Source organism: Microtus pennsylvanicus, chromosome 15 (genome assembly GCF_037038515.1).
Source record: "Microtus pennsylvanicus isolate mMicPen1 chromosome 15, mMicPen1.hap1, whole genome shotgun sequence".
NCBI lineage: Eukaryota > Metazoa > Chordata > Mammalia > Rodentia > Cricetidae > Microtus > Microtus pennsylvanicus.
The window spans coordinates 14,064,028-14,082,115 of NC_134593.1; the positions used below are offsets into that span (position 1 = coordinate 14,064,028).

General features: G+C 53.3%; 2 protein-coding genes across 7 annotated transcripts in view; one reads left to right on the plus strand and one right to left on the minus strand.

Moving 5' to 3' along the window:
- Window positions 1–368: 368 nt before the first annotated feature.
- The window catches only part of Thtpa (thiamine triphosphatase), a 47,194-nt gene continuing 29,474 nt past the window's right edge, over window positions 369–18,088 (plus strand). For 3 of the 5 annotated variants that reach the window (XR_012907927.1, XM_075949554.1, XM_075949545.1), the window contains exon 1: window positions 1,603–1,724. The gene's annotated coding sequence lies outside the window, so the exon portion shown is untranslated. Of the gene's footprint in view, window positions 394–1,602; window positions 1,725–18,088 lie in introns of those variants that run through there. The other 2 variants (XM_075949547.1, XM_075949546.1) reach the window with 2 other exon arrangements.
- Zfhx2 (zinc finger homeobox 2) overlaps window positions 7,836–18,088 on the minus strand; it is a 32,817-nt gene continuing 22,564 nt past the window's right edge. Inside the window, exons 4-10 of one of the 2 annotated variants that reach the window (XM_075949530.1) lie at window positions 17,709–17,949; window positions 16,452–16,523; window positions 16,010–16,068; window positions 13,727–13,927; window positions 13,118–13,244; window positions 9,490–12,978; window positions 7,836–9,101 (exon numbers count right to left, since the gene is read on the minus strand). In XM_075949530.1, the coding sequence (XP_075805645.1) occupies window positions 8,140–9,101; window positions 9,490–12,978; window positions 13,118–13,244; window positions 13,727–13,927; window positions 16,010–16,068; window positions 16,452–16,523; window positions 17,709–17,949 (5,151 nt within the window). In that variant the 3' untranslated portion in view covers window positions 7,836–8,139. The remainder of the gene's footprint in view (window positions 9,102–9,489; window positions 12,979–13,117; window positions 13,245–13,726; window positions 13,928–16,009; window positions 16,069–16,451; window positions 16,524–17,708; window positions 17,950–18,088) is intronic. The other variant, XM_075949531.1, reaches the window with a different exon arrangement.

An 18,088-nucleotide genomic window follows, 5' to 3' on the forward strand; every position in this document is an offset into this window, starting at 1 on the left:
CAGGGAGAACTTGTTTGGGCTGGCAGTGTGGCCTTTTGAGAGGACACTGGGGAAGACAGCAGGGAAGCTGGGGTGTGAGGGAAGCTGGCACTGCCCATGGAGCCTGGCATGGCTCTGGTGTTGTCAGTGCCCCCTCTGATTTGGTTGAGGAGGTTGCTGTGCCAGGAGTTAGGTGGAGAGATAAAGGATGCTTTCTTTGGGAGAATAGACTCCTTTCTGCCAGGCCCTCCTTCCCATTTCCTCTTAGGCATCTGAATGGCAGATGGAGTACCCCGTGAGGACACAATGGAGGAAGCCTGCCATGGCTAAGACCCCCAAGGAAGAAGAGTGGTGAGCCCTGCTGGCCTCCAGCCATTCCCCCGCGGAAGCTGGCGGTATCCTCTAGCCTGGTCTGTATGAACCGTTATTGCAGGTGTTCACGGAGGGAAGGGTTTGCATGTGACACTGGGCTGTGTGATGGAAGGATAGCCTTTTGTGGCTCCCATTTGTACTGTCCCCTCTTACAAGTGTGGCGGATTTTTCTCCCTGGTGCCTCCCTCTCCCTTCCCCTCTCTCTGCCTCCCCCGCTTTTCATCATCACCATCTGGGTCCTACTGCTTGGCACCCAACCAAGTAGATGCTGCCACAATTGGCAGTATCGCATTGGCGTGTGACCAGTGACTCAGAGTCTGGCAGTGCGGCAAACCCAAAGCCGCCAAACTTGTTCAAGATACCGCTTGGCGGCCGTGTGCATGGCGGTGCCAGGCTGGGTGGAGCTCCATGTTGGGAAACGGCATATGAGGTACCCTTCACAGACGGACTGAAGCCCCATTCGCTATTCTTACCTCTGCTGCTCTCTGAACGTGACTCTCATGTCTTTCTAACCCCAAGAAGGAGATGTAAATGGCACTATACTGTTTTTGAGCGGCTAGGCAAAGGAATCTGGAGTACAGAGGGATGGGGACATTGTCTACAGCCACATCTGAAGCCAGTGGCTGTGGACTTCTCTGGGCAGCTAGGGCAGGAAATAAAAAGGCAGGGTAAAAAGGCCCGGACAGTGACTTGGCAGCTAAGCGGTTACTCAGACAGTCCCAAAAAGAGTGGAAGGACACCTCAGGCTTGGACTGGGTTTTACCTGTGTATTTCCTCCTGATCTCTGCTTGAGATGAACTAACTAGTCCCCTGTCCTTTGGAAGAATGAGAAGCACTCTAGAACTGGAGAGGTGAGACATAGGTAGACAGGATACCCGGGACTTCTACAAAGACTGAGATTTTATGGTTAGGGATTTCCCAGTGGCACCCCAAATAGGACCAGACTAACTTCTGTTTTTGAAATCTATGCTTGGAAGGAGGCCAGGGCCCAGCAATGACAGAGAGAGAGAAGGTGTTGCTTTGAAGGACAATCTCCTCCAGCACCTGTGGTGACATGCTCCAGCCCCTGAAATTTTTAACTTTAAGCTGCCCTATGCAAGAGTCTTCAGTAGCACTGGATTTCCCCAATTCCTGGGTAGGCAGAGGCTATAGGCCATCATCTGGACGATCTGGAGAAAACTGTGGCTGTGGGTAAAGTCAGAGAGACTAGCTGACTCTAAGAGACAAGGCCTACTCATAGGAAGTCGATCCTGGGCGGAGCTGCGCTGGGCTGGGGGAGTTCTGATCTCGACATCTCTGGAAGTGGACGGCAGTTTCAGAAGAAGCAGGGTTTCCACAGGAGAAGAGAAAGCAAGAGGTCTTCGGTCAGCACGGTGAGTGGACGGTGCTTAAGAACTGTTTTCTGCTGTTAAGACAGAAGCCGCCGTAAGCACACGATACCATCAGATTCTAGCAGACTGGAAGGTTGAAGGTTGTCCAGGTAATGAGGATGATATATCTGAGGAGGAGAAAATCGAATTGGGCAAAGCTTAGTGGTAGAGCGCTGGCCTAGCATGTGTGAGGCCTTAGGCTCCATCTCCAGCACTAAAGGGGAGAAACCTGAAGTCATGGTAGTCACTGTGTGCGAGCCTCCAGCATAGCAGAGTTGTTCTGGGACTGGGCGCGCTAGGACAGCATCTCTTAGCCAGCAGCAAAGATCATTTCAGCAGGAGTTTCTGATTCACTTGGCATGGTGATGGGGTTCAGAAATGTACATTTAACTATGATTTATGGTACTAGGAATTGAACGCAGGGCTTATGAGTGATGGGCGAACACTCTGTCATTGAGTTAGGTCCCCCTTTTTGCTTTTTATTTTGAGATGGGGTCTTGCTAAGCTCAAGGCTGGCCTTGAACTAACTCTGTAGTCCAGGCTATCTTGAATATGTGAACCTCCTGACTCAGCCACTCTAGAAGGTGGGATTACAGGCTTGTACCCCTAGACTAATCTTAGGATATATTTTAAACACTCAGGTAACCATGTTGTAGATGGATAAACTTTAGGAGAGACGGTTCCATGACTTGGCATTCATCTTGGAGGGTAGTCAGTCTCATTTGAATTTTTCTTGTCTTTGAACCTCTGTTTTTCCTTGACCACCTTTCATGGCAAACCGGCGATATATATGTTGTGGAATATGTGCATATTTGTGCTGAGTGAGGGTAGCTGGTAAACAGCAGAGAGTTGTGATGTGTAGTTAGGACGTGTAACTTGCTAGCACGGTGATTGCAATCGACAGAAGTTATTACAGAAGACCCCCGCCCCCACCTTGATAACATTTTCAAGGCCCCACTTCCTTCTCCTCCCAGTTCTAAGTACTGGCTGCCATATGTTTCTCAAATCTTCCCATCGAGAACCATGAGATCAGAGCTCTGACTGATATTCTCTGTGTCCCCATGAGATCTCTATGGATTTTGTGGGGGGAGAGAGATCCTGCTCCTCCCGTCTTTTGGAGACCTGGGTTGTGATGTAGGGTCAGCATTGTACAAGGCTGGACCCACGGCAGCATTGGCAAATCCCCACATCTTGCAGACAAGTGCCGCTGTTGCCCGAGTCGTTTGCTGGGATATGCCCAGTGTGGGCCTTCTTCAGGTTCAGTGAGGATGTTGTGCAGGCTTTGGTATTGTTAGAAAAGAACCACAAATGTACAGATGTGAGCAAAGTGAGCTCCTACTGACTGCCCGTTTTTGAAGGTTTTTGTAGGGAAGACTCTGGATGGCTGGGTAAGGCCATATTGCTCCCCCCACTCTCCTCGACAGGCCCAGCCTCTTTCTGTTCTACCTAGGAACACTCAGCCTGCTTCTCCACTAACTTCTGGTCAGACCCCTCTGTCACTGGGGAGTTTCTGGAAACCCATTTCACCCTGTCAGGCAATGTTATCTATCTAATAATCTCTGTTTGTGTTTTGCTTAGAGAATTAGCTGGCTCCTTCTCTATCAAGGGGAGTCACAGGGTGGGCATACAATTGGGTCACCTAGTTTTGTCACTCGATGCTATGTGTTTGCAAAGTGTGGTGTCTTCCCCCGGGCCTAGAAGCACAGGCCTGTGACCTCGGCTGCTCAGGAGGCTGAGGCCGGAAGATCTGGAGCTTGAGAGCTGTTTGAGCTATAGAGCAAGTGCTCTCAATTCAAGTTCATCTCAAAAGAATGAATTTATTAAAAATTAAAAAAAAAGAAAAAGGGGTCAGTTGTGCGTGCCTGTAATTCAGGCATGGAGGCCAAAAGACCCAGAGTTCAAGGTCATCCTGGGCTACACAGAGAGTTAAACATAGTCTACATGAGACCCTATATTTTAAAAAAAAGTGGGGAAGCCGGGCGGTGGTGGTGCACGCCTTTAATCCCAGCACTCGGGAGGCAGAGGCAGGCGGATCTCTGTGAGTTCGAGACCAGTCTGGTCTACAAGAGCTAGTTCCAGGACAGTCTCCAAAACCACAGAGAAACCCTGCCTCAAAAAAAAAAAAAAAAAAAAAACCAAAAAAAAAAGTGGGGGTGGTGTGGAAGTGGAGGGGTGTGGTTTAGTGGAAGAGCTCCTGCTTCATATTCCTGGGGCCCTGGATTTGATCCCTACTTCCACAAAAGGTGTAGGGTCTCCGAAGAGGCGTGTTCTCTCGCGTTGCTCTTCTCTTCTTCAAACTTAACAGTCTTGGTTTAGCCTTCCTCAATGTCCCCTCTCGGAGTTTCATTTTGTCTTTTTGTATTGTATCCATGCTCTGTTCCTGCGGCTACTGCCCTTATGCCCTTATGCCGTGGTGACTACTGCCAGAGTACTGTGGTCTCCCTTCCTAATTCAGTCTCCTAGAAACAGTGGCCGTAGAGCTCCAGGTTTCTGACCAGTTTTTGAGATGCATTCCCCCCTCCCCGCCACTTCTCAATTCCAGGCCTTCCTGTAACAGAGCCCCAACCCAGTCCACCCGATTTCAGGTTGATTTCAGACAGTTTTCCGAAGTTTCCTTGACTTCTCGTCTACCTCTCCCAGCTGTAAACGACAATCATTTCTGGCCTCTCCCTCATGAGTTAAAAGTTTCAATGCTAATGGACACTGGGTACATTTTCCTGAGACTTCCTGTTTTGTGAGCTTTTTCTGTTTCTATTAACATGAGGACAATTAGCACACGTGAAGTGTTTAGAGGCAAGAGTCCTTCTGCTAGCCTGCAACCTCAGTTCCTAGAAAGTACTGCTTCTTAATGACATGAAGGTTATCTTGGGCATGTTGTTGTTCAATTGTAAGCCTCCCCCCCCCGTGTGTGTGTGTGTGTGTGTGTGTGTGTGTGCGTGCAAGTGCGCGCATCTCTCTGCAGACCTCGACTGAGGTCCTTCTGAGAATGGACTTGTTTTGTTGGTGGGGTGCTATACACAGAACTCTGTTTCCATTTCATATGTAAATTGTTATTATTCTGGCTTTTTGAGACAGGGTCTCACTGCATAGCCCTAATTGGCCTGGAATCCTCTTTGTACACCAGGCTGGCCTTGGGCTCACAGAGATCCATCTGCCTCTGTCTCCTGAGTGCTGGGACAAAAGGTGTCCTCTACCACACCCAGTCTCTTATGTGAATATTTTTATAGGGATGAAAAAACCAGAGAGCAGGGTGATGAGAACTTGGAGACCCTGTCTGACACTAAGGAACAGAAAGAAACTAGCAGCCCGTGCTATCATGCCTAGAGTAACTGGCTTTTGCTTCGGCAAGTTCACCCCAGGGCTAGAGGTTTGGGGTAAGAACCAGTTTTTTGATGATCTGGCTGCATAACTATACTATCTGGCTACTAAGGCTTCAGATTTCCCATGTTCATCCAGCAAACCTTGCTTTTTTTTTTTTTTTTCCTGGTTGAGGACTGAGTACCTTGAGCAAAGACAGGCAAGATCATTTGCACCTCCTGCCTCCCAGCAATGACCCTGGAGTAAGAAGGGACCTGGGTTTGGTGTTTCTTTAGAATTGTGTATGTTAGACATCTGGAACCATGGTGGTTCTGGCTTATGAGGCCCTAGTTTAAGCTTGCTTAGCAGACAGGCAGATGCATTTGCCGGTATTGCCTTGCTTGACTTTCATCTGTTATTCCACAAGATCCTGCTGACTCGATGTTCACCTCCAGAATTCTTCAGACACCAGGCCCCCTAGTGTGTTCTGGTGTGGTGGAGGGGTCGTGTCGCAGTTGGTGTGGCCAGAGGAGAGGGCTGAGAAAGACTGCAGACTGGCGCTCCCTGGGGACCCTGATGACTGGCCTGTCACAGCTCCAAGGGTCCTGGGAAAGTACAGTTAGTTACTCAGGAAAGTTTTGTCTACTGCTGTGACTACCTGGTGTGTCCCAGGCCACCGTGTTTAGGTGTAAGAAGGCACAAGGAGAAGGAGTTTCTGGCCACAGTAACCCTTGGTAAAACCAAGGTTCCTCCAACCTAACCAGGCTAGAATGCACGACACGACACCTCTAATTATCCCAAGGCAGGGGTTTACCGAGATTTTCTTTTAAAGTTCCTTCTTTTTCTTTTCTTTCTTTTTCTTTTTTTATCTTTTATACACAAGTCACATTCCCAGAAAGCAGAGTTAAAAAAAAAAAACAAACAAAACAAAAATCCAAAAAATCCTTTTTCCTCATACACATGCTGCTAAGAAAATACTTTTATACATAGAATTTGAACAAGTGAGAGAGAAGAACTGGGGCTGGGCATGTGGGCTGTGAGAGAGATGCTGGCGGCAGGGACCAGACCACCACGGGCTAATTTTTCTAGGAACTGGCCTTTTTGGTATTAACAGAACTGGTTTCATCCTACCCTCAACTGACTGGAGCTAAAAGTGTCTTAGGTGTCAAAGTGAATGACACAGAAGTTGAAGAATCAGAATATGTGAGAACTAAGGATTTCAGCTGACCCTGCCCGCTTCTCCCTTTCTGCACATAAACCGTTGCTTTAGTGTTGCTGTGTGGCTGGGGGACCCTGCAGAAGCTTAGTTCTAGGGCAGGCGGACACATATCAAATGGGCAACTAATGTATGAAGCCTGGGGGAGGAGGCTCCTCAGAGTTAAGGGGAGAGACGAAACAGCTGGAGGGTGTAGGAAATTTTGCAGGCTTTTCTTTGCTAAAACAAAATATCTATTAAATCTATCCTGTGCCATTTGGGCTAGATTTGGGAATTGCCAAAATTACCCCCTGCTGGTCACACATGAGGTAAGACTGGGTGTGGGAAGTGTCCCCGAGGACACTGCCCTCCTACTGTATCCCCTGGAGAGCATGTTGTGCTTCGGGGACCCCACTTAGTACACATCTCACAGGGCCTTCTGCCTGGCAGACAGGCAGACTCTGGGCAACACCTCCAGTGGATGCTGACTAATGGGGGGCTGGGCTGAGCTGGAGGAGCAAGGGAGAGGGCGGAGGACTAAGAGGAGAAAAAGCAGATGGGGAGCAGGGGAGCCTGCAATGGCAAAGGAGGTTCTGGACCATCAGAAACATGCCAGGGGCCCTGGGGAGGAAGACGGGAAGGAGAAAAGGGATGCACATCCTGACTTCAGAAACCAGGACTGCCCGCCCCTCACCCCCACCGTGCTCTTCTTCCCACTGAGAATGAGAGATAGGTGTCCTGACACATGTTCACCTCAGGGGACAGGGCTCATCTCTGTGTTCCTAGTCCTGCTGAGGCCGGGCACAGCCAGGGGAAGGCTACACTGCCTCTGGTCCGGCAGATCCAGTAAGGACTTAGAGGCATTAGTGCTCAGAAAACTCTTAAATGGGGGGGGGGGGGGGGGGAGGAAGACACAAACAGTAAAACAAAACATAAACAAATGAAACAACAACAAAAAACCAAAAAAAAAAAAACAACAACAAAAAACCAAACCACTTGTTTGATGGGAGTTTTCTTTTCTCTCTCTGTATAATCAGTTTTTGTTTTTCTTTACTTCATTCCTCTGGTCTCTCCATCTCTCTCGTGCATGTGCACACTCTCTCTTGCGCTTATTTGGTGTGTTTCAGTTTTGTTTTTGTTTTAAAAAGAACTTTGGATTTGCCATGGGTGGGCAGTGTGATCCCCGGAGGCTGGACTGCCCTCGGCAGGGCTAGGGCACCGGGCAGGCCCACAGCTGCTGAGAGGATCTTTGTGTTTAAAGCCTTTGAGAAAAAGCTACTGCAGTTTCCAGGGTATGGGGTGAGGGTGGTAGAGGGGTCCCTAGCAGCGGCTTCAGCAGGAGTCCAGGCCGCAAGGGTTCCTTCAGGTGAGGAGAGGATCAGGAGGGAGGGAAATGGGGAGAGTGAACAGGGGTGCTTCTCCCCCTGACAGCCTCCAGTTTGGTTAGTTTTATGGGCTCCCTGCCCATCCCAGGCTCCAACCTTAGGAACCAAGTGGGTTTTTGGAGTTTGTGAGCAGTCTGTGCTCTGGACAAGGGGCAAGAAAAGGGGGGCGGCAAAGTTGATTTTTTTTTTCACCGCCCTTTTGTCTTGGGTTTTCATTTTCTTCTTCTTTCTTTCTTTGGCGTTTTTCTCAGTCAGTATAACAGTATGGAAAACGGGATGTGTTTACAGGGGAAGAGGCCTGGGAACTCAATGGGGAGGAGGGGAAGGAAGTAGACATGTGTGACAAGGTGGGGTGCATCTGCAAGGGGGGTCAGACTGTCTGCGGGATGGGGAGGAGGCAGGACTCTGCTGGAGGTGGGGTGTGTGAAGCCCACTGAAGGTGGGAATTGACAGACTCCCATGAGGTGGGCAGAGCTGACGGTTGGGGTGAGGGAACCCTAAGGCCCTCTCTTGCCCCATCTTGGTTTATCTGTTTATAAAGCTAGAAGTGTAGAGGTAGTAGTAGTTTTTGGGTTGGGGTCCGTGTGAGGTAATCTTGCTTCCTCTTTGCAAAAGCCACAGCAGCCGGGACAGCAGTGGCGCTGTTGGTAACGGTGATGGGAGGGCCTCCTGGGGGCGGGGCTGCCTTGCGCCTGTGGGCTGAGGAGCGCAGATGCGAGGCCAGGGCTTCACGCCCACTCAGCAGCACCTCACAGGCCAAACAGTGGTAGGTGCAGATAGGCACCCGCAATGGGGGCGGCATGGAACCCCCAGAACCCCGCCCAAAGAAGCAGAAGGATCTCTGGTGGGCAGTAGCTGGGGCCTCGCCGTCAAATGCCATCTTGCATTGACGGCACAAGTAGCGGTGAGTAACATCCACGGTGGAGATGCCAGCGCTGCCTGTCAGCAGCTCGTCAGCCTCACCGCTGTCCCCTTCCCCAGGAGCCGGCAGCTCAGGAGGCTTTGGGGGTGCTGTGGCTGTAGGTTCAGGGGCTTGGGGTGGTGGCTGGAGGAGGGCATTGGGGAGCAGCCCAATGAGGGTCTGAGGTATCACGGGGTTCATGGGAAATAGCCCCTTCTTCATGCCGTAAAGCTGTTGGAAGTAGGCCCCTTGTAACTGAGGGCCAAAGACAGCTGGTGGTGCTGCCCCGCCTGCAGGGGGCAATGGGAACGGCAGGAACTGTCCCCCCAACAGGGCTGGGACAGTGGCCTTCAACGCTTTCAGGTTCTTGAGGGCATCAGTGGAGGAGTTGGAAAGGGTTGCAACTGGCTTTCGCTCACCAGAGACTTTGTCTCCTGAGGGATCAGTAGCTGGGCCAGGGGTAGGGTCAGTAGAGCTGCTGTTGGTTTGGTTGGACACAGGTCTCTGAGGTAAGGGGTGGCCTGGACCAGCAGTCTGGACCACTGTGGTAGCAGGCAGAACTGAAGAGGCGAGGCCAAGGAGGCCTGAGGAGGCTGCAGGGCCTAGGAAAATGAAAGGGGGTGATGAAGGGTTACTCCTTTCCGACCGCACTCCCCCCCCCCCCCCCCCCCCCCCCCCCCCCGTCCCCCTACCCAGCGGCCATCGCTCTCCACTCTCCTTTTTCCCAGAGCCTGCAGCAAGAATCACTGTGTGGGGGAGAGCCAAGCAGGAAAGGAGGGGCTTATATTTTTTTTTTTTTTTTTTTTTTTTTTTTTTTGGTATTTCGAGACAGGGTTTCTCTGTAGCTTTGGAGCCTGTCCTGGAACTCGCTCTGTAGACCAGGCTGGTCTCGAACTCACAGAGATCCGCCTGCCTCTGCCTCCCGAGGAGGGGCTTATATTAAAGCACCCTCTCTCTCAAGTCCAGTTCCTCCCAGCCTCCCCAGCTCACCTGAATTGAAAGAAGCCATGCTTCCGAGTGGTGGCTGGGCCAGAGTTGGGCCAGGCAAGAGGACAGGAGCCAGGCGAGGCAGGGTCGGGGAAGGCCCCAGAGGCACAGAGGCAGGAGTGGTGGCGGGCTGCGCGGGGGCGGGCGGCCCTTTGGGAGCCAGTGGGGCCTCGGGTGCTGGGGCTAAGTCGTAGCACTTGCTTTCACTCTTCAGCTGGGCTCGGACGGCCTCCTTAAGCTTGGCCAGGTGCTGACGAGAAAAGAGGTGGCCTCGACAAGAGACATAGAAGTCATACTTGACATCACAGTAGGGGCAGTCGGTGCGCTGGGCTGCCAAGGCGCCCTCGCTGCCGCTCCCGCTGCCTGCAAGTGCTGTCCCCTGCAGTTTGGCTTTCTTTTCCTTGGCCCGAGCATTTTGGAACCAGACCTGAATGACTCTCTTGGGCAGTCCGATTTCCTCCCCCAGCACCTCGCACTCTTGCATCGTAGGGGTACGGTAGGCTTCGTAGCAGGCTTTCATGATCTTCAGCTGCAGGCTGCTCATCTGGGTCCTATATCGCCGCTGCCCCATTGCATCTGGAACTCCAGACCCACTTCCTGGTGCCCCATTGGTCCCTCCAGCCCCCGGGGACTCTGGTTCAGCCAGGCTGGAAGTAGATGAATCACTCAGGTCTCCTGCAGAGGGACTGCAAGCCTCACTTTCTGGAGAAGCTTTAGACGGTTCCTCTGGGCCCTCATCCTCACTGAGTGCGGGAACTGGGAGGGGTACAGGGGGCTCTGGTGTTGGTACAGTGGCCTCTTTCCCAGGTGTCCCAGGTGGCAGGAATGATAGAGGCCCGGCTGCAGGGGTGACTGTGGGGTAAGGGAAAGCAGGGGCTTCTCTCTTTGGGGCTTCCTTCCCAGGATCATCTTCTGTCTTGCTCAGCAGGAGGTTGAATTTGGGGAAGGGTGCTGGGGTGGGTGTAACAGTGGGTTTGACCGCTGGCCCAGCTACTCCCCCTGGGGTGCTTCGAAACTGGCCTTTCCTCTCTCGGGCCCTGGTATTCTGGAACCAGACCTGCACTACTCGTTTCTTGAGCCCCACCTCCTCAGAGATGCAGTCCAGCATCTTCCGCGTGGGGTTGGAGTCCTGCATGTACCAGCGGTACAGGATCTCCAGCTGCTCGGGCAGGATGGTGGTGCGCAGGCGCTTGTCTTTGGGGGGTTCACCCTCTCCTCCACCCCCTGCTTCACTGCCTGTGGGAGACAGACTGCCATCGTCATGCTTCCGCTTGAGGGGTGTCCCTGTCACTGAGGAGGTGCCTGATACTACGGGGTTCCGCTCCCCGAACACCAGCAGGGGCAGATCGAGGAGCTGCGGTGGCGCGCTAGGCTGCGCCGCACACGGTGGGAAATGCAGTCTGTGGTGAGCAGTCAGGAGGTCCTGGCTGGGGAAGGAAACGGCACACTGGTCACAGGTGTGGGTGGCAGGGGATGGGGGTGCCTTCCCTTCAGGCTCTTCTTTGCCTTCAGGTCTTGCTGGCTCAACTTGGCTTGGGTCCTCCACATCTGCATGTTCTGGTGATGGGCCACCTTGCCTAGCGGCAGGTTCGGAGTTCTGCTCTTCTGCCTCTTCTTCTTCTACCTCTTCTTCCTCTTCCCCTCTCTCTGCCTCCTCCTCTTCCTCAGGAGGTTGGTCATCATAGCACTTCTTGAGGTGCCGAACTAACTCGAAAACACAGGCAAAGGTGGTATGGCAGCGCCTACAGCCGGAGGCCCCCCCAGAAGACCCCCCAGCGGTCACAGACCCGCCCTCACAGGCATTTTTGCGGGCTTTCTGGCGGGCGTTCTGGAACCACACGACCACCACACGGCTAGCCAGACCCAAGAGATTTGCAAGTCGCTCCACCTCTCCATCCTTGGGGTAGGCGCTGGTCTCGAAGAAGGACTGCAGGGCTTGGGTCTGGAATTCAGTGAACTTGGTTCTGGAGAAGCGGCGGCCTGCAGGCACTGTGTGAGGAAGACTGCCTCGAGAGCCGTCGTCTTCCTCCAGGGGCCAGTGTCCTCCTGCCAGGCTTCGCTCCTCAGAAGCGTGGATCCCCGCTACCTCAGGCTCTGGAATCATGAAAGGTGGGCCTATCTGGGGAGGTGACTCCAGGGACCCATCTGGAGGTTTGGGGGGCTCTACTGGGGGTGGATACAGGCTGTCATAGCTCTTCCGAAACTGAGCAGCGTATCGGCTCAGAGCCTCAAAGGGCAGAAAGCGGCGGTGAACATGTTCCTCGTGACTCTTGAGGATAAGCATGTTGGAGAAGAGTTTCCCACAGGCCCCGCAGGCCAGCTTGTCTCCGCCCCCCAGAGACTCTGGGGGAGGAGGTGTTGGGGGAGGGGGCACTGCTTGCTTCCCTTCATTGTACTGAATGACTAACTCAAAGCCGAAATTTTCTAGCAGGGCTTTGGCTGCTGTGCGGGCAGCATCGTTGGGCGATGTGTGGGGTGGTGAAGAGGGCCCTGCTTCATTCCCCTCTTCAGCTATGAGGGGCCGCTCCCATTCCTGCTCAGGCAGCTCAGCCTTGGGGGGTGCGGGAAGAGGAGGTGGGGTGGCAGCCGGTAGGGACAGCATGGGTGTAGGACTGGCTAGTGCCAGCTTGGGCCCCACTTTGAGGTCATGGAGGTAGAAGGGCAGCAGTAGCTGCTGCTGTTGGAGCTTGAGCAGTGATTCTGGAACCAGAGGGAAGGGGGGCAGGACTGGGGGGGTGAAGAGGGGGGCTGGGAACCGGTGCAGGTCCAAGGGAGGGGGTGGTGGAGAGAGAAAGGGCAGTCCAGACATGAAGCCACTGGGGTCGGGGCCTTTCTTCTCAGTGCCCACCTCACCCTCAGTCTCGCCTTCCTTGAGTTCTTCTTGGCTGCGCTCCGGTCCTTCAGCCTTGGCATCAGCCTTGGGCCCCCTGGAGCGAGTCTGGTGCAGAACTGATCGCATATGGATCTCCAGGGTGGAGCTCTGGTTGTAGGACACTCTGCAGACCGTGCACTTGAAGGGCTTGTCTGATGTAGCGCTGGTGGGTGGGGGGATGCCAGCTTCTCCTCGGGCAGGGCATGATGGGTCAATGGCAGCCTTCTTCATCTTGTGAAGGTGGGAGACGGAATTATAATGAACCAAGAGGATGTTCTTCTGGGTGAAGGACTCCTTACACACAGTACACTTAAAGGGGCGAGCAGGGTCAAGAAATTTGTCCAGGGCAAAGTTGGTGGTCTTCCGATAGGTCAGCGGGTGGCGAGAGTCAGCTGGGGATGGCTCTGCAGAGCGGGGTTCCCCCATGGCTCCTTCTTCCTCTTCAGCCATGGCTGGTGGAGCAGCCACTTCTTCAACCTGGGCATCGAGCTGAGGGGCCGGAGATGAGACTGGAGAAGAGGGCTGCTCAGGGCTTCCTGAGGGCTTCTCTGGGCCCTCAACTGGTGCCGGGAGAGGTTCAGGAGGATCTGGGCTGGCCTCTGGGGTCAGGTTAGAGCTCTCTACAGGAGACAGGGGAGGAAGAACGGTGTTCAAGCTGAGTTCCAGCCGTTGGCTATCCAAAGCCCCTGACTTGATGCCAGTTGTCTTCAGAACCCCTTGATCCCTTTTTCTGCCATTTTGGGAGGTATGCTTCCTTACCTGCTACCTGATCTCTGCTGGGAGTGGGCTCTGGACCAGGAGTGGGGCGTTCTAGGCCATCTTCCACAGGGGTTGGTGTGAGTCCAGGCAGCATTTTGGTTGCAAAGGTCATCTCTACGGTTGTGGCCTGTAACGTAGGAAATCCTGGTGGTTTTCCATCATTATCCACTACTCCCTACTGCTATTCCTGATCCATTTATTCTGCACCCGTATCTGTGCCAAGCTCTCTTCCCCTGGATCCAATGTCCTGTCTAGACAAATCTTCTCCCAAAATTGATGCGTTTCTTTGGCTGAGAGACTGGGTAGCTAGCTGCCCTAACCCTCATCCCCAGACCAAAAGTATCTTACCTCAAGACTACCTAGTTTTAACAACTCTTTTCAGGGTTTAGTGGAAGTGAGGGTAATACATAGTTGTCTTCTCTAGGAGTAAAGTCAACTAGGTGCTTAGAGCCACCCCCACCAACTTTATTTTCCCACGTCAACTCTCTAGAACGCGCTTTTCTTCACATCCTACCCCCAGCACACTGGCCTGGATATTGCTGCCTCTTCCCCTCTTCCTACACTGCCCTGGCGGGACCTTAAGACCATTTTCCCTTGGCCTGCACTCACCACAAGCAGCAGCTTCTCAACACACTCGGGCACCACGTTGTGAAGGTGGCTGAGATGGAAGTGTAGGGCAGGCCGGCCCATTAGCTGTTCCTGGCACAGTGGGCACCTATACTTGGGCTGCACAGCATGCTGAGAGAGTGTATGAACCCTCACCTGGTCAGACTCTGGGCTCAGGAAGCTGCAATATGGACAGCAGTATACCTGGGGAATACATATGGGTGGTGGAGAAGTCAGGGAAGAGGGGGGACCCACTATTTCACAGTCACTAGGATTCAATGCAACACTCTCCCCATCTCCGTCCTCAGGAGACAAGTCCTGGAAGCTGGCAATTGCACTGGGCTAGGGCAAAGGCCTAGCCCAGACTGCTATTTTGACTCTCTTCTCTGTCAGCTCCCCTCCTTCCACCCCGGGTTCTGCCTTCCTTCTGGTGTGTCTTTCCCCATGGATATCCTCGCCAGTCTTCCAACTGACAGATGGCCCGATTCTAGCCTCTGCCCTGAGTCTGGCTCTCACCTCTACCCCACTGCCTGTCTTTGCTGTGAAATACCTCCTTTCCTCTGGACACTTTCAGACCCGGTCCTCCCTTACCCCAGCCTATTGTGCTTCTTCCAGGCTCTGAACATCTACAGAGGGGTCCTATCTCTTTGCCCTGCAGCTGACTCCTCTCTCTCAGGCTCAGCTGCACCCCATTCTCTTTCCCTTTCATCACTTCTTTTTGTTTGCTTGTTTTGGGTTTTCTTTTGTTTGTTTGTTTTGAGACAGGGTTTCTCTGTGTAGCCCTGGCTGTCTTGGAACTCGCTCTGTAGACCAGGCTGGCCTCCAATGCAGTTTCACCTGTCTCTCTGTTGGAATTAAAGGTGTGCACCACCACTGCCCAGCTCATGACCTCTTCTTCTTCCTTTATTATTTTTGTTTGTTTGTTTTCTTTTTTTGTTTTTCGAGATAGGGTTTCTTTGTATAGGCCTTGCTGTCCTGGAACTGACTCTGTAGATCAGGCTGGCCTCGAAGTCACAGAGATACACCTGCCTCTGTCTCTCAAGTGCTGGGATTAAAGGTGTGTGCCACCACCTGGCTTTATTTATTTATGTACATTGGTGTTTCACCTGCATGCATGTTTGTATGAGGGTGTCAGATCCTCTGGAACGGGGGTTACAGATAGTTGTGCCATGTGGGTGCTGGGAATTGAGCCTGGGTTCTTCGGAAGAGCAATCAATGCTCTTAACTGCTTGAGCCAGCTCTCCAGCCCCAGGCCGGCCCAGGGGAATTCTGGTCTGTCGTTCAGCGCATTGTGGCCCAGACCTTCGGAGAGATGGAGGCACTAGAGGCCTGCTGTCATCTGAGCGGGCATTTTGCCTGCTGCCCCAGACCAAGCTTCTCTCTCTGGCCCACCTGCTCCTGCTGCTCTGCACTTTCCTAGGCCTGCACCGAGGTGCTCATATTAATGAACCAAGCCTCAGGACGGGTCCTGTAACACACAGGCTGCAGGGAGGAGTTGGGAGGAAGAGAAACTGAGGACTGAGGTATCCCTACATTCTGCAGTGGAGTCTGGGGAGCTGTGAGGCCCAGGATGGCATCTCAAGACCACAGACTTGGAATCTCCTCAGAACTGACACAGAGATCACAAGGCCATATTGCTCCTGAGTCCTTTCATGTCCAGTCCTGAAGCTCAGAGGCTTGTGGGACTGCCTGTCGATGAACGGCTTGTTGAGTGCCTCTACTCTTAGGAAGGGGTGCCAGAAGGGTTCTTTCCAGCTTACGGCTCCCTGCAGGAAGGAACATCCTCCCGTAGTCCTATGGGACTGCTCTTGTGTTCTGCATTGCTCTTCCCACCCCGCCAGGCTTTCCTCCCCCTCCTGCATCCTTCCAGTCGCTCCTGCTTTTCACCAAGTTCCCGCCACTCCTTCCTGTCACACCCTCTGTGTTCATGCTCACAGGCAGGTTTCCGCCTTACTTGCTGAACATACAGAACTGGCCCTCGGTACAAATTCCCATGTGAGATTCTGAGATAAAATAGCCACAGGCGCAATAGAAGCCTTTAGAACAGTGGTTCTCAACCTTCCCAATGCCGCGCTAGTTACTACAGGTCCTCATGCTATGGTGCCCCGACAATAAAACGATTTTTGTTTTACACCATAGCTGTGATTTTGCTACCGTAATGAATAATAATGGCTTCAGATGACCCAAGGGGTGGCAACCCACAGGTTGAGAACCACTGCTTTAGAGTACAAGATCTCAGTAAAGCCAGGCCCCCACCTTCATCATCCCAGTTACCCCAGTTCTGACCGTGATCTGGTTGGCACTGTCTGTGGAAGGGCCAGTTCTGTCCTCTGTCACTCCAGAAGCTGAGGGTAAGAGGAGAGGAGGTTAAAGTACCCCTTTAATTCTCCCCCTTCCTGCATAGCCCCTACTACCATAGAGCTTTCAGGGTAGGAAGCAGGCTTCAGAGAATGGAGAACGGGCAAGAAACTCAGCAGTTGGGTGGGGCCTGGCAGGGAGGGCTTCTGGGTTAGCCAGGGCTGGGTCTTCATAGGGGGCACGGAGATGCCTGGGCCACCACAGCCTGTTTGCCCTTTCTTTTCTCTGATCAATTTTGCTCCTTCTGGGAAGGAGGTCTTTTGGGGTGTCTGGGAAGGTGGTCTTTTGGGGTGCCTGGGCTTCTGAAGGACTCCATGATCATCCCAGGATACACAGTAAACTGGATGGGGGAGACGGGTCAGGGGCTCACCCAATTGTTCTGTCTTGTTCTGGGCATCTTTCTCAGAGGTGGGTGGCTTAGATGAGGGGGTGTCAGTCTTCCCTGTGTGGGGTGGAGACAGAGTCAGCACAGCGCCATGAACACTGGGGAAGGAGGGAGGACTCAGGGCAGAGGAAGCAGGACCAGCAGCCAGTTGGTGAAGGAATGGATGAGTGAATCAGGAGGCAGGGAAGGATGAAAAGCCGCCAGGAGAGACACAGTGGAACAGCAGGGCAAGCCTAACACCCCATCCCTAGCAACAAGCCCCACAACAGGACTGGACTAAATTTGGCCTCCTGGCCTGCCTGACCCTGGAAAGGGGAAACCCCAAAAGTGTCGTGGGAGGGGCCCTGCAAATGCTGAATGAAGCAGCGGCGGCTGTAGTGACCAGGAGCGATGGGCAAGGACATTACCACTCAAGTAAGAACTGACAGATGTGTAGGAATTTATTTTCGGTGGCAGCCTAATTAAAGTGTTAAAAGTTCCTTAACTCCATTCAGCCTTGCGCCAGGATCGTTAGCTATTGATCTGGGCCCCTCCAGCACTTAACTCCAGCCAGCGTATTGGCAATTCAATTAGCACCAGTCAATGCTGCCTGTTCCTGGTTCCTGCTGCCCTGCCCTTGCCCTCACCCACTGCTGGCCTCTCCAAAGCCCAGATGCCCATGCCCACCTCTGACAGCCCCTTCCAGGCTCTTCTCCTGCACCCTCTGGATCAATGGCGCCTGGCTGGCTGTTCCCGGCCTCTGCTGGAACAACCTCTGCTGCCTAAGGGGGTCTCTAAGCCCAGCCTTGGGGCTGAAGACCTCCTAGGAGACAGGAAGAGGCTGGGAAACTTGTTGGGGCCTCTTCCCATCCCTGTTGCCTTTGGACCATGCCCACAGTGCCCATCTCCTTCCAACAAGACTGGCCCAGCATGAAACATATTTTAGATTTTTCTCTTTGCCTACCATCCCGCACAACCACTAGCTGCTAGAATCACCGCCTCATTTCCTCCTGTCTTCCTGGTCTTCACTCAGCAAATCTCTGCCATTCTCTCCATCCTCCAGGAGTCTCTTGCTCCCCTTCTTGCTGGGAAACCCCTGTTCCTGGCATTCCCCATCCTGCCTTCCCATCCCTTCCCCACACCTTCCTCCAAGCTGTTGGTAGCTCACAGTCCCCTTGCTGCTCCCTCTGTCACGTGGTTGCTATGGCCCTGCCTCTGCCGCCTCTGCCCAGCGTCTGTCCTTTTCTGTTCCCTCTTCCTCACCAGGAGTTCGGAGCCGCCCATGGCTGAAGCTCAGGATATTCTGAAGAGCTGAGAGGCCTTCTTCAGTGCTTGGGCCATTTTGTAGCAGCTGCAGACGCCTCTGGGCCTGGGCATCGCGGTGGGCGGGTGTGCGCAGGTGTTGTAGCACGGCTAGGCGGGAAGGTGTGTCCCAGGCACACAGCAGACAGCGGTAAAGCCCCAGCTCTGGCCCTGCCTCTGCTCCCTCCATATCCAGGAGAAACTAGAACCACGGAAGAGGCCGGCTCAGATGTAGAAGGAACACCTCCAGATCTCTGGGGACACTCCTTTCTAGGACCATCTTCCTGGCTAACCTCCCTTTCCCCTTCTCGGCCACCTATGCATCACTGCTTTCCTTCTCT